At 36.1% G+C, this 25,221-nt stretch overlaps 1 protein-coding gene and 1 pseudogene across 1 annotated transcript; one reads left to right on the plus strand and one right to left on the minus strand.

Moving 5' to 3' along the window:
• The first annotated feature begins 536 nt into the window (after positions 1–536).
• Positions 537–3,139, plus strand: LOC121801532 (cationic peroxidase 1-like). The gene is made up of 4 exons (XM_042201038.1): positions 537–822; positions 1,363–1,554; positions 1,642–1,807; positions 2,629–3,139. Exons 1-4 carry the CDS (start codon positions 610–612, stop codon positions 3,012–3,014), a joined length of 957 nt encoding a protein of 318 aa, XP_042056972.1. The 5' UTR covers positions 537–609; the 3' UTR covers positions 3,015–3,139.
• A 12,730-nt stretch (positions 3,140–15,869) lies between these two features.
• On the minus strand, positions 15,870–25,008 carry LOC121800901 (annotated as a pseudogene).
• Between the last annotated feature and the right edge of the window lie 213 nt (positions 25,009–25,221).

Below are 25,221 nucleotides of genomic sequence, written 5' to 3' on the forward strand. Positions count from 1 at the left end.
GCATGTAACCGCGTTATGTGTGTACTAATGTCTTACTAAGAGATAGGCCCACGTCTCGACCAATTAGTGTGCATTGCATGCTTGTATATACGTAATTGTGACTTTTCATCAACCCTACCCCTTTTCAAGGAAAATTAGGCGTGATTAAAAGACTATGTGTCGATTTTGTCAATTAGGTAATATGATTAATCTAAATTGCATGCAATTAATAACATATATAACTAATTCCACCCTAAAAAGGAAGAATAATTCACCAATTAATTCCCATGCTACATGGTTGGATCATTTACTTAGACATGAAGTTGCCATTTTGCTAATGTAATAATTAACTAAACTTGACGATAACTAATCAATGTTCAATGGCTCTCACAATCGTGGGTATAATAATTAATAATAAAATAAATAAATCCAGCTTTTTTGTAGGTTGACTCGACCCAAAAGGGCAAGAAAAAGCTACAAATCAACCAATAGCTAACAAAAATAACACCGACTCTTTTTTCTTCGTCCACTATAAATATGTGAAGCAAATCTCTTTTTTTTTTATCACTACAACTTGAAGTATTTACTCGACAAATTTAAAGTCTGTTTTCCTTGAAACTAAGCTTGAGCATGGCCATTCTAGTACCTCAATGTTTGGCTCGATTAATGCTCCTTCTCCTCCTCATTGGAGTGACCAATGCTCAGTTATCTTCCAATTTCTATTCTTCTTCATGCCCTAACCTCCTTTCCATTATCCAAACAGCCGTAAATTCAGCCGTCTCGAGCGACTCTCGCATGGGGGCTTCCTTGCTTCGTCTTCATTTCCATGACTGCTTTGTCGCGGTATATATTCATTTCGCCTCTCATTATTCTTTTTATTCATAGATAATACTCCATCAGTCCATGAAATAATGTCCTATTTTGTCATTTTGGGGTGTCTGTGATTTAAAGTCTCAATTACCTTTTTACATTCTAAGTAAATGGACTCCACGATTCACCTAAATCATTAAACTCATATTCAATTATACACCAGTATATTAAAGTGTTGGCCACATTCCACTAACTCATTTTTCTTCACAAAGTCAAATAATTTCTTAAAATCCATGCCGAGTCAAAATAGAACTATAAATTGCGGACGGAGAGAGTACTATTTTTAATTGCATTTACAATTTTTGATTTTCATGCATCAACTAATCCCGCCATGTCTACGTGCATGCATAGAGAGACATAATTATTAGGCAACACGAAAATAAAATTTTCATTAGCACACTTTAATTGGTTCACATGCCATTTGCTTCCTAACTAGAAAAACACACACACAATTAGTAATAACACTAGAAAGTTTTGAGATTCAAGAATAACATATACGAGTATATAATACAGGGGTGCGATGCATCGGTTTTGCTGGACGATACGGCGAATTTCACCGGCGAAAAGACCGCCGGTCCGAACAACAACTCGTTAAGAGGGTTCGAGGTGATCGACAACATAAAGACTCAAGTCGAGGCCGCCTGCCCTGGTGTGGTTTCGTGTGCTGATATCCTGACCGTAGCTGCCCGAGACGGCGTTGTAGCTGTAAGTGAAATTGAGTTAAATAAATTCCATATCTAATACTAGTACTAATAGTACGTATTTCCTAATATTTGGAGTTATTTCATTAAGCTGAACGGGCCGAGCTGGGCTATCGCACTAGGAAGAAGGGACTCGACCACCGCAAGTTTGAGCAACGCAAACAGCCAAATCCCGGGTCCTAACAATAACCTCAACGGCCTCATCACTGCTTTTTCTAACAAAGGCTTCACCGCTAGAGAAATGGTTGCCCTCTCAGGTAATCTCTTTGTTTCCGATCACTTACAGTGATAGTTCTACCCCCTCCATTTCTCGACTCTAGATCCGCCACTAGGACCAACCCAAAGTTATCCCTCTTGTTCCTATTTAGTCCTCTTCATTTCGGAAGTTGTTTCTATTTCTACATATCTTTCTTCTGTTTTGGAGGTTTCTTTGAGTTTCATTCCCATCTCTTTTTTTATTTCAATAACAAAAAATACTTTTTGCATAATTTTAACCCACGATACTTGATTCCTTTTTGAAGTTTCTACTGCCTTTCTACTCATCATTTACGTAAAAACAGTCAAAATCTAAATGATTAATTCGATTTAATTTCAAATGAATTTGAATCAAACTTTTCTTACAAATCACATCGACCCATATAATTCAATCTTGTATTGTAAAACTTAATAAAATAAGTGAATAATTATTTTGAGTGAAAGAATAACACAAATTTTAACACATGCTTTGCACATACATATATGTACCTCAGTGATGGTACAAGCGAGTTCAATATAAAATAAGTGTCATCAATATTCAATATGCTAAGAATTCGTTGTGAAACTAAAGGAAATGAAATTTTGCTAAGAATTACTTTAGACTGATCAAAGTAATTCTTGTGTACAATTTAATTACATGATAAATTTCGCTCATGGATGGTGATAATATGTTAACTGCATTTCCTACAAAGTCCAAACTATGACCTGGACGGTTAAATTTCAAGATTTGATGTTAACAGATGACAAATAACTTCAACTAGAAATATCAAGAGTTTGCATTTGATTACATTTCTGTCGCTCATTCATATAATTCCGAGTGCAGGATCCCACACAATAGGTCAAGCAAGGTGCACCACATTCCGGAACCGGATCTATAACGAGGCAAACATAAACGCGACGTTCGCTACCAGCACGAGGGCCAACTGCCCCCGCAGCGGTGGCGACAACACTCTGTCTCCGCTGGACGTTGCCACGCCAACGGCCTTCAACAACGACTACTACAGAAATCTCATCAGCCTCAAAGGCTTGCTGCATTCCGACCAACAGCTCTTCAATAATGGATCAACCGACGCTCAAGTCCGAGCCTACTCGACCAATTCGGCTTCGTTTTTCAATGACTTTGCCGCGGCCATGGTCAAGATGACGAACCTTAGCCCCCTTACCGGCACCAACGGCCAGATCAGGAGGAACTGCAGAAGGACCAATTAAATAGTTTTCACTTTGTTTTGACTTTGTCATCACTAAATTTGGATGTTGTTTGAGGTTTTTTCTCTGTTTTTGATCTTGTCTTATTTGAAGTGATCAATAAAGATTGGTGTTAAGTGTTGTTATAAGATTGTTGGTCACTGTTAAGGGTAAATCCCTTAAAAACAACGTAGAACAAATAAAGGAAGTCGCCGAAACAAAGTCTGTCGATCAACCGAGAACTGATACTAAAATAAAGTGCGAAAAAGCATAAAAGGAAAAATAGATAATTTGATTATTTCTTAAATGATTGAAATGAAGAACAATTTATAATATGCTATAACCTAACTCAATGAACAAGAAAAAATCCTAAACATATATAGAAGATATGGTAAATCATTAATGGTCTAAATAATAGAGATATTATTAAAAATATGTTCGTATCAAAATCCACCCTGTCCTCAAGGTTCACAATCAATAAGCAAGGATGCGTTCCATTATATCAGATGCACCGTAACAACGAGCACTCCCACCAATTTAAAAATATTGCCAAAGAATTTCGAATCCCTCCAACTTTGGAGTAGTAATCTTTGTTGATAAAAGTGTGAGTATGATTCTTCACAAACAAAATTTTCTCACCTTCAGCATGATTGTCTAAAGTAGTTCTCCCAAAAATCCCTCTCCCGGACAAAACAGCCGGAGCTCCCTACGAGCCATCATTTAGTCTGTTCAAACTCCGACCTCCATCCTCCATCTTAAGCACTTCTGGAACCTCGAGTCCCCGTGCTCTCAACCATCAACTTCATTTTCTTTTTCTCCTCACTGATTTCCCCAATTCCTAATTACATTCCAAACTTGATTTACCTAGTTGTGAAATCAAAGACCATCCTCTCGTCATCATCTAACAAAGCCTCTTCATCTCCATTAATATCGGGGCTGCATGGCTGGTGGGGGCGGGACAACAGCCGCAATAGGTAACGAGTTGCTAGATGGATCATGATGGAGATAGGGGCGCAAGAGGCATCCGGAATCCGTGGTTCAAGGCGGCGGGCAATCAGCAGGGATTGGTTGATCATAAGCCGTGTATCCTTGCGGCGCACGCAATCCCGGCGGATCCCAACATGTAGGTGAGCTCGGTGGCAGGTATGGGGGCGGCGTGGACTGATATTCAGGCAGCCCAAGTGATATCCGACTTAAGGATTTTGCGGTGGCGCGTCTGAAGAGTAGGGAGGCTGCCCAAAAGTCGAGGTCGTGTACTGCATCGGCGGCGCGTTTGATGCACTATTATTTAGCACTACAACTACTTGCAAGTATACAAGGCAGAAATAGTATAGTTAAAGGTCAGTACCGGATATTGAACACAGGAAAAACGATCACAAATTGTCTATCTTCTACTAGGCTTCTTCTACTATTTGGAGAAACGAAAAGAATTTGGTTTGAAAATATAGATGCAGAATTAATAGCAAATAGTGATTGCAGACAAATAAACATAGAGAAAGATCAGATGAGATAAGGAAATTTCAGGGATGTTCTTTCACAGTTATGATTATACAAATTTCAACTACAACACCCTAGCACAGTTCATACTTCACTATAACGAGCACAACTATATTGTCCATGCGGCACAAAGTGGATTATACACACTAGGGGCGTCAATCCTAGATTAATACTCCCTCCGTCCCCGAATAAGAGTCGCTAATTTCCTTTTTGGGCCGTCCCCCATTAAGAGTCACTCTTCATTTTTACCATAAATGGTAGTAGGTCCCACATTCCACTAACTCACTCCACTCACATTTTATTATAAAATCAATATAAAAAAGTGGGTCCCACATTCCACTAACTTTTTCAACCAACTTTTCTTTACATTTCTTAAAACTCGTGCCCGGTCAAACAACGACTCCTATTAGGGGACGGAGGGAGTAACTCCTAAAAGCTCATAAGACTCCTAATGTTCTCACTCTCAATTAATAGTGTCGTTTTAAGGGAATCTAATTGTAACGTCAACTAAGCTCTTCTAACTCGCCAACCTCCTCTCACGATTATGTAGCAAGTCAATAGATCATCACAAAATGTGTTACTCAAACGTGAAGCAATTATCCAACACTTAGAATAGAAGCGAATTAATGAACAAAACATATATTAAATAAATAGGAATTGTATAACCAAAGTCGCTACTGACACATATCTAGAATTCTATGAGTTTAGTTACACATGAATGGATAATCTAAAAACATACTCCCTCCGTCCCCGAATAAGAGTCGCTAATTTCCATTTTGGGCCGTCCCCCATTAAGAGTCACTCTTCATTTTTACCATAAATGGTAGTAGGCCCCACATTTCCACTAACTCACTCCACTCACATTTTATTATAAAACCAATATAAAAATATGGGTCCCATATTCCACTAACTTTTTCAACCAACTTTTCTCTACATTTCTTAAAACTCGTGCCCGGTCAAAGAGCGACTCCTATTAGGGGACGGAGGGAGTAGTTTCTAAGGAAAACAATGAAAACATATAAAATCCAAAGGTTGAATCTTTGTAGCTCTGATCTTCTTTTGAATCCTTCTTCAAACACCTTGAACTTGATTAACAATGGAAGAACTCTCAAATTATCCTCTCTGGAAAATTGTGCAGCAAAAGGATCTCTTTGATGAAGCTTGAGGGAATATTTATAGCCTTATATTCGTGTCCCATAATTACGGCAAATGTTCAACATTGTATGGTAAATCTTAGAGAGAAAGTAGGTCAAATCTGTGCGCCGCGTTTTCCAGCGAGCCGCTGCACCTTGTTCAGCGGTCGCTGGCTAGTGTTCTATAGCTCTATCTCTTTATCAGCAGTCGCTGCACTTTGTTTCAGCGGTCGCTGGCAATCATCACGTAGCTAATGGATCTCCCGGAGCGGTCGCTGCCCACGGCCCAACGGTCGATGGGCGTGTTCCTCTTTTCAGCTCAACTTTTCCGAAGCGGACCGCTACCTGTTCAGGGGTCATTGGCTGTCAGCGGTCGCTGGCAGTGTTGCAGTAGACCGCTGGACTCCTCGAATACTCCAGATTTCCAACTTCTAATTTTAGCTATCTTTTTAGGCTCTGTTTTGCACATTTCTCACAAAACACGTCTAAATACCAAAATAGACAAAATATGCAATTAATGGACATGTAATGCAACTTTGACACTCAAAACGGACCAAATAATGGCCTTTAAACAGTGCAAAATCCGAGCGTATCAGTGTTTAAAGACTACGTGTCGGTATAGAGTAGTAGTCCATAAAGTGGTAGGTCCCAGGTAGGGCGGCGCATGGGCGGCTCTCCGTAGTCGGCTTGTTGATAGTGTTGATGTCCATACTGTGTGTACCCCAGATGTACGCGATTACCTTGTGGCTCCCACCAAGAGGTTTGGTGAGCATGGTGCTGATCGTTGGTGGATATCCCTACAGTGGCTGCTATCTCGGCGGGTCCCAGCATGATGGCTGAGAAATAGGCCTGTGTTGCACCTACTGAAACTGATGCGGCGGAAACCGATATTCGGGTTATGATTTGGTTGCCCATGTTTGAGAGCTTGACGATTGTACCAATCAATTGTATGACAGGTGGTGTGTGACTGGGTATACGCGCTGAGGCGGGTCTCGTGGTCGGTGAGCGAAGTGTGCGACGACTCCATAGTCACTAGAATAGTGTAGGTCTCTGCACTGAAAACTGCAGCTACTGCGCGGCCGAGCGCGACGAGGTCTGTGGTTCCAAAATCATGGGAACCTTAGGGCAGCAGCTTTGAATTGAGTTGCCAATCTGGCGGATCAGGTGGTTATTGCCAAGGTTGTGTGTCTGGGCGTAAGTTGTGCACCTGCCAGAAAGGTCTGTCATCTCACATCACTGGAGTTATAGATCCTCCCCCAACATTGAAGCCAACCTCTTCAATGAAGTATCACAATACGCGATGGCTCGGGACTATGGGAGGGCATGGCCATCACGTATGGAAGGGGAGCTTATCCATTCAAGTTTACCTACAGACATGCATACAACATGAAGCAGGAGAATATAAGCCTCGAAAGTGTATGGAATAAATTCTAAGACCTCTGGATTCCTATAGATGCAAGGGATCCGAACTCAATGGATACTCCATCAACAATCGAGAAGTACAACAAGGACACCTAGAGACATAGGTTATTCCAATTCCTATGGGCTCTAGATGACAAATATGATGCTGTAAAGAGAGAGATCTTGAACAAAGATCTGTTACCCACTGTGCGGAGAGCATACGGATTGGTGAGGCGCGAATCTGCCAATGAACGGATCCTTTATAGTTTTTAAAGAATATATGCCTAGTTAAAGTGAGATATTTATTTATGCACAATGAAATATAACTATTTATTTTTATTAACATTAAATTTAAGTTTTAGAAAATATATGTTAAATTAAAGTGAGATATTTGTTTATAAACAGAGGGAAAATAGCAATACATTTTTATTTCATTAAATTGTAATAAAACAGTAAAATTACAGCTAAGAGACTAGATCTCAAGTGTACTTACCGAATCAGAAATTAATTTATCCTTATTATGGACCAAATAATATGCAATAAAATTAGTGTATTGAGTTTAATTCAGTAGAGAAGCTTCCTTCTTTCAGTATGTGAGGTAGACTAGACACTAAAGATTCCAAAATGAAAATGTATGATATTAAAAACTTAGATAGCTACCTGCAACCCAACTATATTTACATTAAATACTCCTACTATACTGACAAAACCACTAAACTCATGTATGACCCAGAGACCTATGTCTGTCCTTCACAAACTAACTACATGATACTCTATTTATGATTGGATGATCTGTCACAAAAGTTTAAAATGAAATTTTAACAATTATAGGTGGAGGATTTTGAGCTGATGATTTTACATATCTCAAAATCACTGCAGTAATATTTTTAATCAATATGGGAATTTTTAAATTTCCAAAATATGTCATTCCAGCTCAAAGCAAAAGAAATGCAATAATTTCAAAAGTGTAAAAGAATAGCGGTGATTGGTGACTGGTGAACTTTTTCTATCGTTTTATATTTACATTTATACGTGTAATATAAATTCCTATAATAGTAGTAGCTACTTAATGAGGTAGAACAACTACTAGCAATGCCACTATTTATGAGACTGTTATATGCCCCATGTGTTTTATTGCTACATACTTCACGTGCCCATTTAGGGCATGGGCAACGCATGGTCTCAGGCACGTTCGGCCTGGATGCGATGATCACGAGCCGTGTTGCGGGCCGTCATATCGTCAAGCCAGCTCATGAGTGAGAACTGTCTCGCCCCATGTGTCACGATCTTTATATTTTTTTTGTATTTAAAAAAAATTAACTCCTATATAAGGGAGGAAATTACAAATAAACTCATATACTATAGATAGGAGGAAATTACAACTGATGTTAAGAGGGATCAAACTCTGCACCTCATACAATAATGTCTAAGCTCCTAGGACAAAAGCTCTTGACTCTTTTTTTGGTCATAAAGATATTGCTAGTGTAGCGGTATCAGACTTTTTTTACTTTATTTATGCATAAAGTAAACCCAACTTAAATTTTGCATTCTTATAGCTTGTTGATAATTTTAAAGATAAATTTCTTAAGGGATGTTTGAGTTTGAATTCATTGTAATGAATTAAAAAAAAACTTGTTGATTTTCTATAGAATTTGGAGAGAGGATGTAGAATCGTGAAGAATGATATGGACTTGAGAGTATTTATAGAACAAATATGTCGACAAATACCCTAACTAAGGCAGCAAACTCAATAAATTTTAGTGAAGTACGGAACAAGTTAAGTAGTAGTATTGAATATCTCATTAAGGAAGAGTGTTGAAATAAATAAATATGCAAAGATCGATCAAAGATGGATGGTTTTGAGGTATTATACTTTCCCTAATTACGTGATTGATTACTTTAATATATCTTACGAGGTTTATGTAAAATCAATTTATAAAATAAATATAATTCTCCCCTTATGTAAATAATTCGTCTGTCAAAAAGTGTACCTTTTATCACATTCTAATTTTTTATTTCTCTCATATAATTTACTCATTTTATTTATTTCTCTTCTCAATATGTGACAGTCCGCCAACAGAACTATTTCCTTTTATCACATTCTAATATTTTTTTACTCAAACTAACTTTCAAATGTGATATCAGGGTTTTATTTTATGAAGTAGAAAAGAAAAAATAATGTAACATTCTCATATCAACAGATATCAATCATTGACAACTCTAATTTGATAGTAAAATTGGGCTGCTATTAATAGAAATAATTGGATTAAAAGAAAATTAGCACAATGCAAGATAGGGACATTTCAATAATTGGTAACAAAACATTCAATTTAATTATTTGAAGTGCCATCCAACATTATTAACTATAAATCAGGAAACTGTGAAATTACCTCTAAACCGCGATCTACTGTAAAGATGAACTAATTAATTAAGAATTTCTATAACCTCAGGCGTCGGATCAACGGCCGACGATCGACAGCAACGCTCTCTTCACCGACCGTCCGCCGCCGCCGATCCCGACGCACATCCTCGGCGATCGGAGATCGTCCGCTCTCTCGTCGAACGACGATCCGAAGCTGGAGACGCGTCGCCTCCTGCGTACGTTAGCAGGGGTGGAGATCGGATCTGATTGCGGCGATGACGACGAGGAGTGATCGCTTCGGATTCATCCTCCTCAAGAGGCTGTGGAGGAGCACCTTCGATCTGGATCCGCCGCCGCCGGTTTTGGCGCCGGCGGCGGTGAAGCAGGACGGAGGCGGAGTGAGCGGCAGGATTTCGCAATTCGCGGCGGAATTGTGCTTCGGCGTGCCCGGGCGCGTCTCCCAAACGAAGGGGACCTCGCTGGGGGCGGCGGCGTAGTAGACGCGGAAGGAGGATTCGCGAGAGAGAAGCTACGAGAACAATTTGTCGTTTTCCGGCGTGATTTTGAAGGATTTCTCTTCGCGGCTGATTATTGAAGCCATTTTTGGGTGAGTGGAGAAAATGATTATGGATCTACGTTTGAGTTTTATTTTATTAAACTGGAGTTTCATTTAAATATGTATATATAGGATTTGTGCTAGGGTTTTAATTTAAATTGACAAATACTATTAAATGAGGGTCAATTTTTTTAAATTGAACTATAAATTTGGTTTCTAGTAATAGAAGATTGCATATTTACGATAGTCTATAAAAATAAATTATATTTTGGATTAAGATCTGAGATATTATTCATCTTTTATAAAATGTACTATTGTTTTATAACTTTATTGACAAATATGCAATGAGTGTCAATTTTTTTTAATTGTACTATACTAATATAATATTCCATATTTACGATAGTCTATAAACATGAATTATATCATATGTTTTTGGATTAAGATTTAAGATATTTTTCATCTTTTATAAAATCTATAGTTTTAATTGACAAATATGCAATGAGTGTCATTTTTTTTTAATTGTACTATAGTAATAAAATATTCCATATTTGCGATAGTCTACAAAAATAAATTATATTAGATGTGTTTGGATTAAGATTTGAGATAATTCTTCATCTTTTATAATTATTTCTTTCCTATTTTGGCATTTTCAACTTAAGAACAAATTTGACCATATCTCTTTATTTGAAACTCTCTCGTCAATGATTCTTGTTTCTTATCCTCCCAATTCAGTTTCTGAATAATTAGTCTTATTTTATGCAATAAGTCAACTTACTTGTCCCTCAAGAATTTGAAATGAATACTACTATTTGTTGACTCTACTTTAATAACTTTTCTGCTTTTTTATTTCTTACATTTGATCAATTTAACATCCACAGAGCCTCTATTTTTAAGGAATTGATGTAGTAGTAGTAGTAGTATATAAATATAAGAAATTTAAATTGACGGAAAAAATGAAAATAGAATACACAGTGAGATACTAAAAATTGAGTGGGATCATGGTTGTGAATTGGCCTTCAAGGAATTTTAAGCAATGAAATTCCCATGCATCATGCATGTGTCTATTCATAGCATTATTAGGACACGCTAAATAGCCCTTGTCCCTTGAATCCTGATGAATAATGTTTTATTAAGTGAGCAGATACAATAACATATTATGCGCACACATATTTTGTATTCAGTCAAAGCATACAATTCCACTGTAATTCATTAAGTTGTAAACATTTATTTATTTAATTTGTGAAGATTTGACTTTGGGGGATGATATCATAATGTATGTCCATATATATTTATATACTCCCACGGTCTCTAAATAGAGCTCTTTTCTAGTATATCCCATAAAAATAATCTATCTTCTAATTTTAGTAATTAGTACTTTTTTTTAGAGGTGAACCCCATTTTATACTTCTAATAACTTTTTTATGATCTCTCTTATGTTACTAATTATTATACATTAAAACTTGTGTCAATTTCAAATATCTTTATTATTTGTGAGATGGAGTTTTTAGACTTTAAATTTCTGTTTTGAAATGGAATGTGATTTTCCTATAGTTAAAGTGACATAATTAGATTAAACAAGTCTTGTTGAAACTAAAAATTTAATATGTACAGTACAATATTTATTGGTGTATCTACCCATTCATATAATTAATTGGACAAATTTGACTATATAAAGTATAAATACGGAGCCTCATAGTTTGTGTGTAAAGGAAGGGGAAGCCATAGAAGGCATGGGCTACGTAGATTTAATTTTATCCTACTATGTTAAAATTTTGAAATTGGTAATTGAGGAACAAGGTATTATTTGTGATTTTGTACATTCCTAACACGCAATAATGCTGTGAATTAACAAATTCTATGATTTTTAATTACTTTATTACTTACCTCAAACATACTAATATAAGAATAAAATCAAACAATAACTAATAACAATTACTAAAATCAAACAATTACTAAACTACAACCATTAGATAGTCATGTGGGAATTTGATTGCCATATATAAATATTTAATTAATGGAAAAGGGTAATTAAGTCTGTAATTATTTGTGGTAGTTATAATATTCTTTAAATTTCTAGTTCTTTCCAACATTAAAATCATAATCATGGAAACGGATATTTGCGTTTTTTTACTAAGAGATTGATTTGTTGAGCTCCTAGTGAGCTCCAGCTTCAGCGACTACCAAATAATTGCTTTTTTTATTTGTTTTTATTAATTTCTCTCTCCTCTTGCCTACATACCCCTTCTTCAAAATTTCTACTTCTCTACAATTCTGCCTCAACATTTACCTCTTTGCAAAATTAAAAAAAATATCTGTACTTCTCCTCCACAATTTACTAATAGCCAAAATCTTATTTTTATTTTACAGCGACTATCTGCTATCTGGAAATACCACCACTAGAGCTGTTTTTTAGCATGAACATAAGAGAAAATACAGTCCCTAGGATCACCTCCTCCACTCATAAGATCAACCAAAACCTAAATTCAAGATGGAATTAGGGGAAGCAAGAATAAGAGAATTTTTTATTGAATAAGTGCAAGCGTTTGCTTTAGCATGTTCTCAAACGGTTGAGTATCAGGAATTATAAAAACTTAGATCCTAACAATCTCAATTCACACGATTATTCAATACAAATATGAATTACTTCAACAACCTAATTGGTGTAAAAGCAATCGAACTGGAGCTCTTTTCCTTTTTCTTCTTCAGCCCTATCATCGGTCAATGTTTCAATTTTTGTGTAGTGTGATGAAAGAATTGTGAAGAAGATATTGTGGAAGATAAGTAGAGAGATTTTTTAATTTTTACAGAGAGTTAAATGTTGAGGTAGAATTTTACGGGAGTAGAAGTTTGATGAAGAGCGTGTATATAGGTAAGAGGATAGAGAAATTAAAAAAAAAAAAAAATAGCAATAACGTGGTAGTCGCTCAGGCTGGCGCTCACTAGGAGCGCTCAGCATATCATCCTATTTTTACAAAATCTCACTATATGCCATATTTTCTATATGTCATATTTTCTACACTACATATCATAATATTAATCATGGGATATATTAAAATGATAACCCAAATTAAAATGAAAACTTACCACCAATGAGGACCCTAAGTTTAAGAGCAGATCCAACCTTAGCTTGCTATGTGTCAAGCTTATTTGCGTATGTATCGCAGATTGCTTGATTATTTGTGATTTCATATCGCGGATTGCTTCGAACCATATGTCAAGTTGCTTGCTTATGTATAGCAGATTGATTGCTTAGATTGTCATTTTAACAATGGTGTCACCATAGTGCTCTAATTTCGTATCATTATTACGTGGAAACTTATGCTGAGTTGCTTGCCTATGTATCGCAGATTGCATGATACGTTATTGCTACATTGTCACTTTTAGAGTGGTGTACCCTAACGCACCCCTATTAATCATTATAGTAAATATTCGATGGTTTATGTGATTATCCTAAAGAGTCTTACAATAATTAATTTTATGTGGACAATTATAGAATGAAGTTGAAGCCATATATAACAATCTTCATCTAGAAAACTGTTGTACTTACCTGAACATTGCCTACAACTATGTTATTCGAGAATAAAGTTAAAAACACAAATTGCCTGTTCTTTGATAATTCTTCTATGAACTAACAATTCTGTTTTCGTACGTAATACTCCTCTCGTCCTAATAAATATGAAATATTTGGTTTTCGGCACGAAATTTTATTTAGTGTTTCGCGAATTAATGAATAGAGAGTAAAATAAGAAAGGTGAAAAAGTAGAGATGATGTTATTTCCAGTTAGGAAACGTTTCATTTTTAATAAGACAGTAACAAATAAAAATGTTTCATTTTTAATGAGACATATAGAGAATATTATTTCAGTATTTTGATTATATGGATGGTTCATTCAACACATATGGTATGTTATTTTATGTTGTTTAAGGTTTTTGTTCAATCGAATCCTATAGTTGCAATTGATATTAATCAGACGCTATGTTAATTGTGTTAGGATTGATATACTATAAAAGTATATTTCGAATCGAATGGTTTGTTTGTATAACGACAACTACACTCTCATGACGCAGAAAAAATATCGATAAGGGGCTGTGATTTCTAAATTTTGTTCCAAAGTTACATTTTTGGGTGTGTTAGATTATTTGTAAGAGTTTACAATAATTTACATTAAACTTGAATTTTAAAAATTTATAAAAGTGAAATGTTCAAAAAATATTTTTATTGAGGGCTTTAGCCCCACCCCACTTCCACATGGGTCCGCCTAGGCATGCACACGGTTCAAAAACAGCCGGTTCCGATTCAGAACCGCCGGTTCACGGTTTAAAATTTCATTGAACCTGAACCTGCCGCCAAGGTTCTAGGCGGTTCCGGTTCTAGTTCAAAAACCGACGGTTCATGGGGCTGTTCAAAACAGCAGGTTTTCAGCCTAAACCTCCGGTTCCGGGCCGGTTCGGCGGTTCAATTTTTTTCCCGTTCAAGTCTTTGTTTCAACGAGACTACAATTCACAACTTATAAGTTATAAGTTACTTAATGTTGGACTTGAGTCTTTGAGTTGAAAGAGAGTGTATTGGATCTCTTTTGTAGCTACATGTTCTTAGATGTATTGCTCTTTCTTTCAATGTGGGATAAACGTCATTATTTGTAATTACATGATATATTTCAATCATCTTTGTTTATATCTTGACTATCTTCTATTATTATAAACAACAAATATTATTACATAAAGTATTATTCTTTAATTCTTTATCATTATCGATTCTTTTGTGTATAAGTTTATGTATATGTTAACTAATAAATACCATTATACACATTAGGAGAATAATTATTACAAATTGTATTAATCTAGCGATAGCTATTATATGAATAATTATTTATCTATATACAAATCATATTACTCAATAATTGTTTATTCTTATCAATTAATAATATATTCACAAATAATAATTTTATTTATATAAATTATACTACATCTATTAGAATAATAGCTATTATACAAAATCATACTATTAGTCTACTACTAATATATAAATATATAAACTATATTATACCGCTATACAAATAATTCTTTAGTGATCTATTTTTATCATTATTATACAAATTATATTAATTTTTGTTTTTTCACATTTTAATCAATATATTGAGAAAAATTAGAAACATACTTATATTTAAATCCAATTATTTGAACACGTCCACATTCTATAAATATACAAATTATGAGCAACATGCAACATTCAAATTTAAATAAACTATTCAAAGTTTCAAAATAAACTATTCTAGTTGATACTATTATTATCTATAAACTTGTCTTGAAAAAGAATCATAACAAAAATAAAGATAAAGTTAGTGAATAATAAAATGTAGTAAAAAATAAAGAAAAGTAGAAAACAAAAGAAAGTTTGGTATCCCACATTGGAAAAAGATGAATGAATGATCTAATCATATAGTTATAAAAGAAAATATTTCAACATATTTTGTCCCACATTGAAAGTGAAACAAAAAATATTCAAAGATGTCTCAATAAAAGTGAAACAACCAAGAATTGTTTTATTTATAAATCATATTACTCAATAATTGTTTATTCTTGTATTTATTTATTTGTAAAAATTGTTTTTAAATATAAAAACAATTTTTATAAATAAAAAGTATTTTTTTTTTAAAATTCGATTTTTTTAAAAAAAATTGATTTATTGCGTCAGCGTGACGACGCCGACTCGCGGGCCAGCGAGTGTGCGTGATATAAAGTAGGTTTAGGGCTCTTTGTGAAACAAGTTAGGTTTTAGTTACCAAAACACCGTCAATCAAACCCAAGCTGCAAAACTTACGTAGTATTAATTTAAATGGAAATCTTTCATTAATTATCTATTAGTAAGAAAAAAAATAAATAAAACAGTAACAGGAAACAGAAAATATGAGCACCAAGAAAGTCAAAAGGAATGTGACAGTCGAAACCTATTAAAGGGATGCAGGAAATAATGAATTTACAATTCTTCAATATATTAATAACTCGCTTGCATATAATCTACAATTGAACTTGAATAAGAAGATAATGTTCAGTCATGCCTTTCCTCTTCACCAAGACTTTGTTTAAACTGCAATGGCATGGATGCTTCACATCAGGCAGAGAATGTTTTCAAGGGATCTCTACTTTTCTTGAATTTTGGTTTGAAACCTCTGCGTTTAGTAGAAGCAGTATTTCCCAATCTTGCTAGCTTCTTCTGTTGTTGCGTCCAGCAAGTATTTGCTCAGAACTTTGTCATGTTTCAACAGATCTGCACAATGAAAAGCAACAGGTATGTATCAAGTATCAAAAAAGTTTTATCAAACCCAGTAAGATTTCAGTTTTACCTAGGTCATTTGGGTGTTTTCTTGAAAATGAGCTTTCAGCCTACAACAAAAGAAGTGGGAGTGGTAAAGTAACTCTCTTTAAGCAAAGTCACAAGTAGAAGCCCAAGACCAAACAAAGGTGTGATAAGCAAGAAACGTACTATTTGCTTTTCTCTCACTGCAACTTTTGTTATGCTCCTCCAAACATCCTGAAATAACAATATCAAGATCATTCACGGAATCATGAAAACATAAGAAGAATCACTCTGTGAAATACATGAGTATAGCATATTATTCAAGGAATTCTTCCACTTATAAAATGGACTTTTACTGAAAGAATAGTGAATTCAATCTACCTCAGCTGACTCCACAAAATCTTTGTTAAGCCTGGGGAATGGAGCAATATATTTTGAGTCATCTGCATCATTTTCTCCCAAAATAGATTTTATCTCTTCAAAAATTTCCATCTCCTTAGATTGGAATTCAGATTAGTGAATCAGATTCCATAATACATATGAGAAAATCCAGAATATTCAATAAATGTTGCTACTAGCAAATTTGTTTTGTTTGATTAGGTGAAACAAATAGCAAGTAATAAGTCCTTTTGAAGGTGCAATGAATAATCTTACTAAAGAAACAGATGCACATATCCAGGTGCAGTTTGAGGCATGCCATAGTTCACCATCTATAAAAAAGTAAAATAGCAAAGCACGCAGCATCAATTTGTCTGAAATAATTACCAAATAAACAAGCACAAATTCTGTTGATGAAACAATTCAAAAACACAAATTTGGCATATGATCAACTAAGTCAGGATAGGGCAGCATACAGCTTTCAAACAGATAAAGTGGCAAAATCTCAATGTATAAAATTAGGCATGGCATATATACAATATCCTTCATTTCATTTCACACATAAAAGGAGTAGATACTAGATAATATAGATTAGAAGGACACATCAGAATGGCATAGATAAACAACCAGAGAATACTAAGCTAAGTACAAGTTGACCAATCACTAGCTCACCGTGTACACATTTTTGAAGTCTATTCCTCTTACTACACCGAATTCTGCATCCAACTTCTTGGAGTGCTTTTTATATTTTTTTTTCAAAACATGAGTTTCCTTATCGTTCTGCTCTTCAACTGATTGACTGTCATCAGTTGCAATAAGGTACTCAAACAGACCAGCATTGAACTCCTGATGTAAAAAAAATTAAAAAGGTTTAGAACTGATGCCAAAACTTAAGTTCTTCTCTCGGTTCGACTCTGAACTAATGATTGTACAAGACAATGTTCTACAACAAAAATGAAAAACCTAACATTCAATCGAAACAGCAAGGAGAATATTTCAATTAGTACCTCAAGAATATGTAGACGAGAATTCTGAGGGAGCTCAGCATTCAAAACTGCAGATTTTATTCCAAACTGTAGTTAGACTTTTGATCCCTAATAACATAAAATATACAACAATATTGGAACACAGCATTGGGAAACACCCGAGGAGGAGTTACTATATTAGACAACAGAAAGTCGCATTCACTTGGCAATGATGTTTATTTTAGCAATTAATTCTAAAGATAGCAGGTCTAAACACAATAATTATTCTACATGCATATTTAAGTACGAGAATTCCAAATTACATACAAGAGTAGGCAGTTTTTATTTTCATGTGTATCTGCAAGTACTTCTATATCCAATAATCTTTCAATGAGTTGTTTCCCTATGTCTTGTAAGTGATAGAAATGTTTCTCTTCAATTATTCTGATTGTGAATCTTGTGATTTTGTCACGACCGCATTTTCTAAGGATAGAAAACACGGTTGATCGCGACTAGGGGAGGATTAAAGAAGCGGGGAAGAAAGGAGAAAACACAAATCGACCATAGCTCGAAACAAATGAGAATAGCTCGAAATAAAATCAAACATTGGTTGCGAGACATGACTAATTAAGTGCTGATACATAGAAGAAAGATACTCGATCATGAAGACTCGAGTAATTATTTAAAAAAAAATCAAAATATCAGAGTTTTGAACAAAATAGACCTGAGTCTTTTAAGATGCACAACGGAAGCAAATGAACGCGGTTCCATGTATGAAGACATGAACCTCCGAGAGTCAAAAGCTGACTGAATTAAATGTCTTGTCTCAATAGCACTTCCTCCACCACTTCGCTGCTCAACCTGCACATTTAGAAATATATGCAGGGCTGAGTACAAAAAGTACTCAGTGAACACATTGCCGAAAATAAAAATATACGATTGAAAATATTGTCATGCCATCATCACAGTAACACTCGGGGTATTATTTGAAAAGACCCGAGCTTACTAAAATATTCACATTGGACTGCAGTCCATTTTTCCTGTACTTAGCCATATCTGATCACATTGTGCCGTCGAGATGGTGTTCTCGCACGGTCACCTTCTCTGCCCATCATGTCAGAGGTATCCTTGTGCCGGGAAGGTGGCCACCTTCCACGGTCACCTGCTCTGCCCAACATGTCAGAGGAAGCTTGTGTACACTAGTCCGAGCGGGGACACCACCCTCACTGGGACCCGAATTCGACTTATATCATCATTCATAATTCACTTGGCCGTAGCCAACAGATAGGCATCATACACAAAACATTTATGGCATAACAACATCATTAAAATCACAAACATGTGTTCTTTTTTTCATAAAATACGATTTGTATTTTAGTATAAGAAAGCTCACCTTGATCGTTTAGATTCCTTAACTTGAATCTTTCGTTCCGACTTTACTTGCGAAAGCACCCTTTAAAAAAATCACAATATAATAATACACTAATTACACTCAAGGACAAAACTACTTAAATTAAAATGCATGCACACTCATTAAAGTCTTTTATCTCGTTTCTCGATTTTCGCATATTTTCGATTATTCGTCGGCCGCCCAAGGCGTCGCAGGGCGATGCCGGTCGGCCCTTAGCATCGCCAACTTTAACATCTTCCATCTTTGGAAATTTAATACTTTATTCGGCAATTATTTAAATGAGCTCCAACTCATTCCTTAAATAAATTCCAACATATTCAATTCCAAGCTCTACATAATAAATCTCGGCCCAACGATTAAAACCTTGACCCATACTAATTAATTTCTTAGCTCACATTCCAACATATGATTAGTGTAGTCCATAAGGTAATCGGCAAAATTTTTCCTTAACAACTCCTTTGAGTCCACCTTATTCCATTTTTAAAATACTAAGGTCCAACAACTTAAAATGGCCCCAAACTAAAATAATTCCTTGGCCCAAATTCTGTTAGGGTTAGTATACTGAAAAGCATGTTTCGAGCGAGAGTTCGCACGAATAGAACGTTGCATGTATACGTAAAATCTCTACAATCCACTTTTGACCCGATTCAGTATTATTCGAGCATTTCGCACGAATAGAATCAGTATATTATTACATTGTGTTTGCTTGTGCGTTTATGAGATGTTTTATAAACATTTAAATGCATAAGAAGTAAACAAAGCCTAAGTCTTTTGCTTAGTAGACTGGTTGTGGGCGTCGTCCACTTTAAGGTAACTACAGTCGGTTCTATGCAATGCTTTGCAAAAGAAAAAGAAGAATTTCACAACCTAGATAGACTTTGGCTACCTATCGTGAAAGGTTGCAATGTCAGTCCGATTATTTCTAAGCCTTATTGAAATAAGATGACGTTGGTGTGGTATATCACTGAATGGATCTAACAGCAAGACGTGTCTTTATGCTATCTACTGAAAGACGGTGTCTTCATAAATATTTAGTTCTTAATCAATGTACGTTAGCATTGAGCATACGATATTGAGTATCTACTACTTTGACTTACCAAAGGTGCGGGTTTTTCGTCACCCAACGATCCAGGTATATTGGGTAGTGGTGATCATTATCTAGCGGTGCTAGGATTGCTATTATGTTGAATCGCGCACGAGGTGAGTCTCGTTTGATAATGTCCTCAAGAGGAGCTTGAACAAGGTTTTATTATTCGGAAACTGGCCAGTTGGAGTTTTATTACTCTATGAATAATAAATAAATGTTTCTTGCTAAGTCTACTCTTGGAATTAATAAGATGTTAATTAATTAAGTCCATAGTAGACTTTAATTAATTAATGGATATTTCTATCTTAAGCGCGGGAAATAAATAATAAACAAAATGGAAACCCGGAATACTTATAATTTCGGATTTGGATGGGGAGTTCAATATTACGTCTGTAGTGGCTACTCGTGATATTCCAATATAAGCTTGTATTAAATTGTGGGTTCAATTTAATTAGTAAAAAGCTAATTGAGGGAGCCCTTATCCAAAACCTTCCATAGATCCCTGACTGGGCCCAATATGAACTATTATAAATAGGAGAATAAAAGAGACAGAAATAATAATTTTTGAGTGAAATTTTCGTCCACTCTAAATTGAGAGGGGGGGACGATTTTTCTTAAGGAATTTCTCCTCCGTGAGATTTTCAGCTCCTCATCCGTGAGAAAGTTCTGTCTTCTTTATTCGAGTCCTAGTGTTTCGATAAGATCAGCCCACCCTGATGTCGGAATACAGTTCGGGACACCAGTCAGAAGATCTGTGGTCTAGTATTGAAGATCATCGTGGAGAAGGAGCAATCGACGATTCTTTGGAGAATCAACGAGGTAAATTGGCTAACTCCGTAGCAAGCATGTTTTAGAGATTTTTGTGCTAAAGCATGTATGTAATTCAAGTTATGAGCATGATACATGTGATAATTACGCGAATAGATTTTGTCTAAATAATCTGCTAAATAGATCCGTATTATGTGATCCGTTTGAACGCACGCTTCCGCTGCCAACCCCTACAAATTCTTCATTATTTAATGTGGCCCAACTAAAATGAATAAGGACCCAATATACTCCTTCCCCCATACGTGACTTTCCCCCATTTCACTTCCTTCTCCAATTCCAATCCCTAATTGAAGAAGCGAGCGTTGTCTCCTCTCCCTCACTCTCACGCCTCCTCTCGCTCGTCTCTCTCTCTCTCTCTCTTCTCTTCTCTTCTCTTCTATTCTCTCTTCACCGTCACGCCGCCATCCTCACCGTCTTTCTCCCGTTCCGCCGCCGCCACCGCTGTGCATGCACAGCCGTCCCGGAAGTCTGCTGGTCTGCACGCTCCGTCCCTCTCTCTCCCAGTCGGCCTCTCTCTCTCGGTCGGTCTCTCTCTCCCTCGATTCGCCGCACCGCCACCGCTGCTGCGGATCCGCCGCCGTCGCCGAGAACCGCTGCTGTCCCAGCCTGCCGGTCAGCCTCCGATTGACTCCGAGTCCACCCCGAACCGACACCGCGCAGCCCCGAACAACTCCGAACAGCCCCGAAACGTCCCGGAACTAACCCGTTCAGCCTCGAAAGATAAGTTCCCTTTACCAAGTTCTTTCGCATTTCGATTTAATCGTGGGAGTGTTCAATTGTGTTAATTGCTTGAGTTATGCGATTAGTTCGGATGATGGTATGTTTATGCATAAACTGATGATTGAAACTCGAAATTTGGAGGGAGTATACCTTCAATTGACAGATCGTGAAAAAGAAGCAACTTGATGAATCCCTCTGTATCTATTTCAATTGCCAGTTCCTCCTCAACTGTGAATTCAAGAATTGGTATCATGGAATTAAAATATGAGGTTCGTATTCATGGAATTGTGAAGAAATTACCTTTGTTGAATAGATAACCACAGATCAAAACCGAAGTCTTGAACTCACGGTTCCTCTCTATTTCTTTTCTTTCCAGATTGTTGGTGGAATTAGGAAACTGATTTGTGAAGGGCAGATTATAAAGGGAAGGTAGTTGATAGATTTGGGGAAGATTCATGGAGTGGTGGTGAAAAAGATTGTATATCTACATATATGTATAAAAGATGGCTGTGAAAGTGGCGTGGGTAGCAAGTTGTGCAGCAAGTTGCTAACATTCTTATCCCATCTTTCTTCTTCTTTTTATTTTATTTTATTATTTAAGTATTATATTTATTTACTTATTTGTTTAATTTGGTGTAGGAAAAACCCAGTTTAAGCTCGTGGCTTTGGTGTAGGAAAATAAATAACATCCATAGTCTTCCCTGATGATGTACCAGACTTTCTTGGAGTACGAGCACGACCGTTGAACGGGCTGCGTGAACTTTTCCCTAATTGTAATAGATAAGGATTTGATAAATTTGTATAATAGTAATTTAGCGGACTTCGGAGATATGTCGAACATTATAAATTTTTATTTGGTGTTACTTTTTTTTTTACTTGAAATATTCGTTCGAGAACGAAGCAACGATTATTTATAATTCCAAGATCAATTATTATACATGAAAATGGCAGATTTCGAATACTACAACGATCACTTATTATTTATCTTTAGGCTAATAATAATAATAAGGTACGAAAGTTCGGGTTGTTACAGATTTACAACAGGCAAAAAATATCAAACTACTTCAACACAATGCACTTTTCTTAATGCTAATGGTATAAGAATATAATCTTAGAAACATTTCAACTATTTTTCAATGTTTTTGCCAATAAATATTAGAGGTTGGACAAGTAGTAAATTGGTAATATGATTTTATGGTCAGTCTACTTAAGAAAAACTTAAAGAGGTTTCTTAAATACATTCACTTTGGGCATCAATATAACAAAAATCTTCAATCTAAAACTTGTGTCAATGGAATTAACAAAAATCAGCACTTTCTTTAGAATCAGCTCCGATTTCAAGAGAGCAAGGATATGGATAAGATCAACAACAGGTTCATTGTTAGGCAACAGATTATAATAAAAACCCATCGAACAGGTGGGACTCCAAAGGGTCATTAGTTTACATAGTCGTCAAAAAAATGAATAGAAGAAATAGTAATTAAGTGCACATAATATACAAAAGTTGCATGCCTGGAATAGAAAGTTTAGTTTAACAACCGTGTGAAAAATATAAGATAACTTACATAATATTGCTGAACATTTCTGGGGATGATATCGTCCTTTACGTCTCCCTCCTCCGCTAGTGTTAGAATGCATCGATTGTGTAGAATAAGCTTTTTCAGCTTTTCAACATCAGCACTGAGTAACATGCAGGTTAAAGGAGGCTTTAGAGATAGCCATGTTTCTTAGTTCACAAAGTGAGAACAGTATCAAAGCAAATAAGCATGGATAGAAAAGTACGAGTGACAACTGATATATAATACATTGATGACTGCCATGAAAGAATGTATTGTGCAGTATTTACACATAAGAAACACGAGCTGATCAATGTCATTAAGTTTCTAAATATTCCCAGTACCCAGCTCAGAACATGTTATAACTTCAAAAAGAAATAGAAGCCGACTCCCACTGATCTGGGAATAAGCAATTGTTTTCGGAAAATAAAATGCCAACTTAACGATTTACAGTTTCCAGTAACAAATGACACACATAACAGATTCTAGCCAAAGTAAACCCAAGTAGTGTATAACCTAATTAGGGGAGCAGTGTTATAAAATGAAATAAACCTTGAAGTAGCAGACGTGAGAAGGCACTGGCTGGCAGCGCTGTGGAACATATGGTGCAAGTGCTTTTATATCGTCCCCATATTCATACAACAACAGAAGATCAGCCTGAGAGAAAATATTCAGGATAAATTATTATATAGTAGTGCAATTGGATCAACATTATGTGAATATGAGATGATGAGCAAGGACAAGAAATGAAAGTGATTTAGCTTCTTTCAAGCATGTTAGTACACAAGCAGGAGTTGATACAACGATATCAGGAAGCCCAGCCAAGGACGTTTTCTATGGGAGAAAAAAAGTAACAAAAAGTTTCAGTCCTTGCCAATTCTGATTAAAATAAGAACTGTTTACATTTACAACAAACTAAATTTACCAACCAAGTCAGAAGCAGACATCGAACTCCTTAACTGAACAGCTTGTAGTTGCACTCTGCATAGCTCAATAAGTGATGTCACTTCCGAATAAACCTTGACAATTCACAGACGAGCAAATGAATAAAGTAAAAAATCTACATAAATTCAAAGGAACATACTTGTTGGCACAACTCTAGTGTTGGAACAAGAATAAACGCAAGATTCGATTTCGAAGGCAAATCAGCAAACAGTTTGTGAAGCAGCGGGAGCAGATAAGCTAATGTTTTACCGGAGCCGGTTTTTGCTCGAGCAACCACATCTTTACTTATTGAGTTCGCCTACAACAACAGTTTCCAGGCAACAATAAACATGGCGCCGTATGAAGCCTTGTATGGGAGAAAATGTAGATCCCCGCTCTACTGGGACGAAGTTGGTGAGAGAAGAGTACTTGGACCCGATGCAGTTGAAGAGATGGTTGGAATTGTTCGACAAATTCTTGAAAGGATAAAAGAAGCTCAAGACAGACAGAAGTCATACGCGGATGCCCGACGAACCGACTTGCAATTTCAAGCTGGCGATAAAGTTTTCCTCAAAGTATCCCCGTCGAAAGGGATAACACGTTTCGGCGTCAAGGGAAAATTAAAACCACGATTTATTGGGCCTTATGAAATCCTTGAAGGAGTGGGTCCTGTTGCATACCGTTTGGCGCTACCCCCAAGACTTGGAAATGTGCACAACGTCTTTCATGTGTCGCAGTTGCGGAAATACCTGTTCGACCCAAAGCACGTGATTCACTACGAGGAAGTCGCTTTGAACCCAGACTTGAGCTACGAAGAGAGTCCTCAAATGATTTTGGACCGAAGGATCCAGAATGTGAGAAATAAACCAATTGCTTGTGTGAAAGTACTTTGGAGAAATCATGGGCACGAAGAAGCCACGTGGGAGAATGAGGAAAAGATGATAGAACTGTACCCTGAACTCTTTCCTTGAGGATGCCAAATTTCGGGACGAAATTTCTTTTAAGATTGGTAGGATGTAACGCCCCACTTTTTGAACCCTAATTTGCGAACCCTAAGACGGTATCATTTATCCCTTTTAATGACATGAAATAAATGACGAGTGGAATTGTTATAT

This window comes from Salvia splendens, chromosome 4 (genome assembly GCF_004379255.2).
Source record: "Salvia splendens isolate huo1 chromosome 4, SspV2, whole genome shotgun sequence".
Lineage (NCBI taxonomy): Eukaryota > Viridiplantae > Streptophyta > Magnoliopsida > Lamiales > Lamiaceae > Salvia > Salvia splendens.

Bases quoted from the DNA above. Each gene is read 5' to 3' on its own strand.
- LOC121801532 (XM_042201038.1), top strand. From the start codon at position 610: ATGGCCATTCTAGTACCTCAATGTTTGGCTCGATTAATGCTCCTTCTC. The intron at 1,555-1,641 runs GTAAGTGAAATT...TATTTCATTAAG, and splicing joins CCCGAGACGGCGTTGTAGCT to CTGAACGGGCCGAGCTGGGC. The intron at 1,808-2,628 runs GTAATCTCTTTG...TTCCGAGTGCAG, and splicing joins AGAAATGGTTGCCCTCTCAG to GATCCCACACAATAGGTCAA.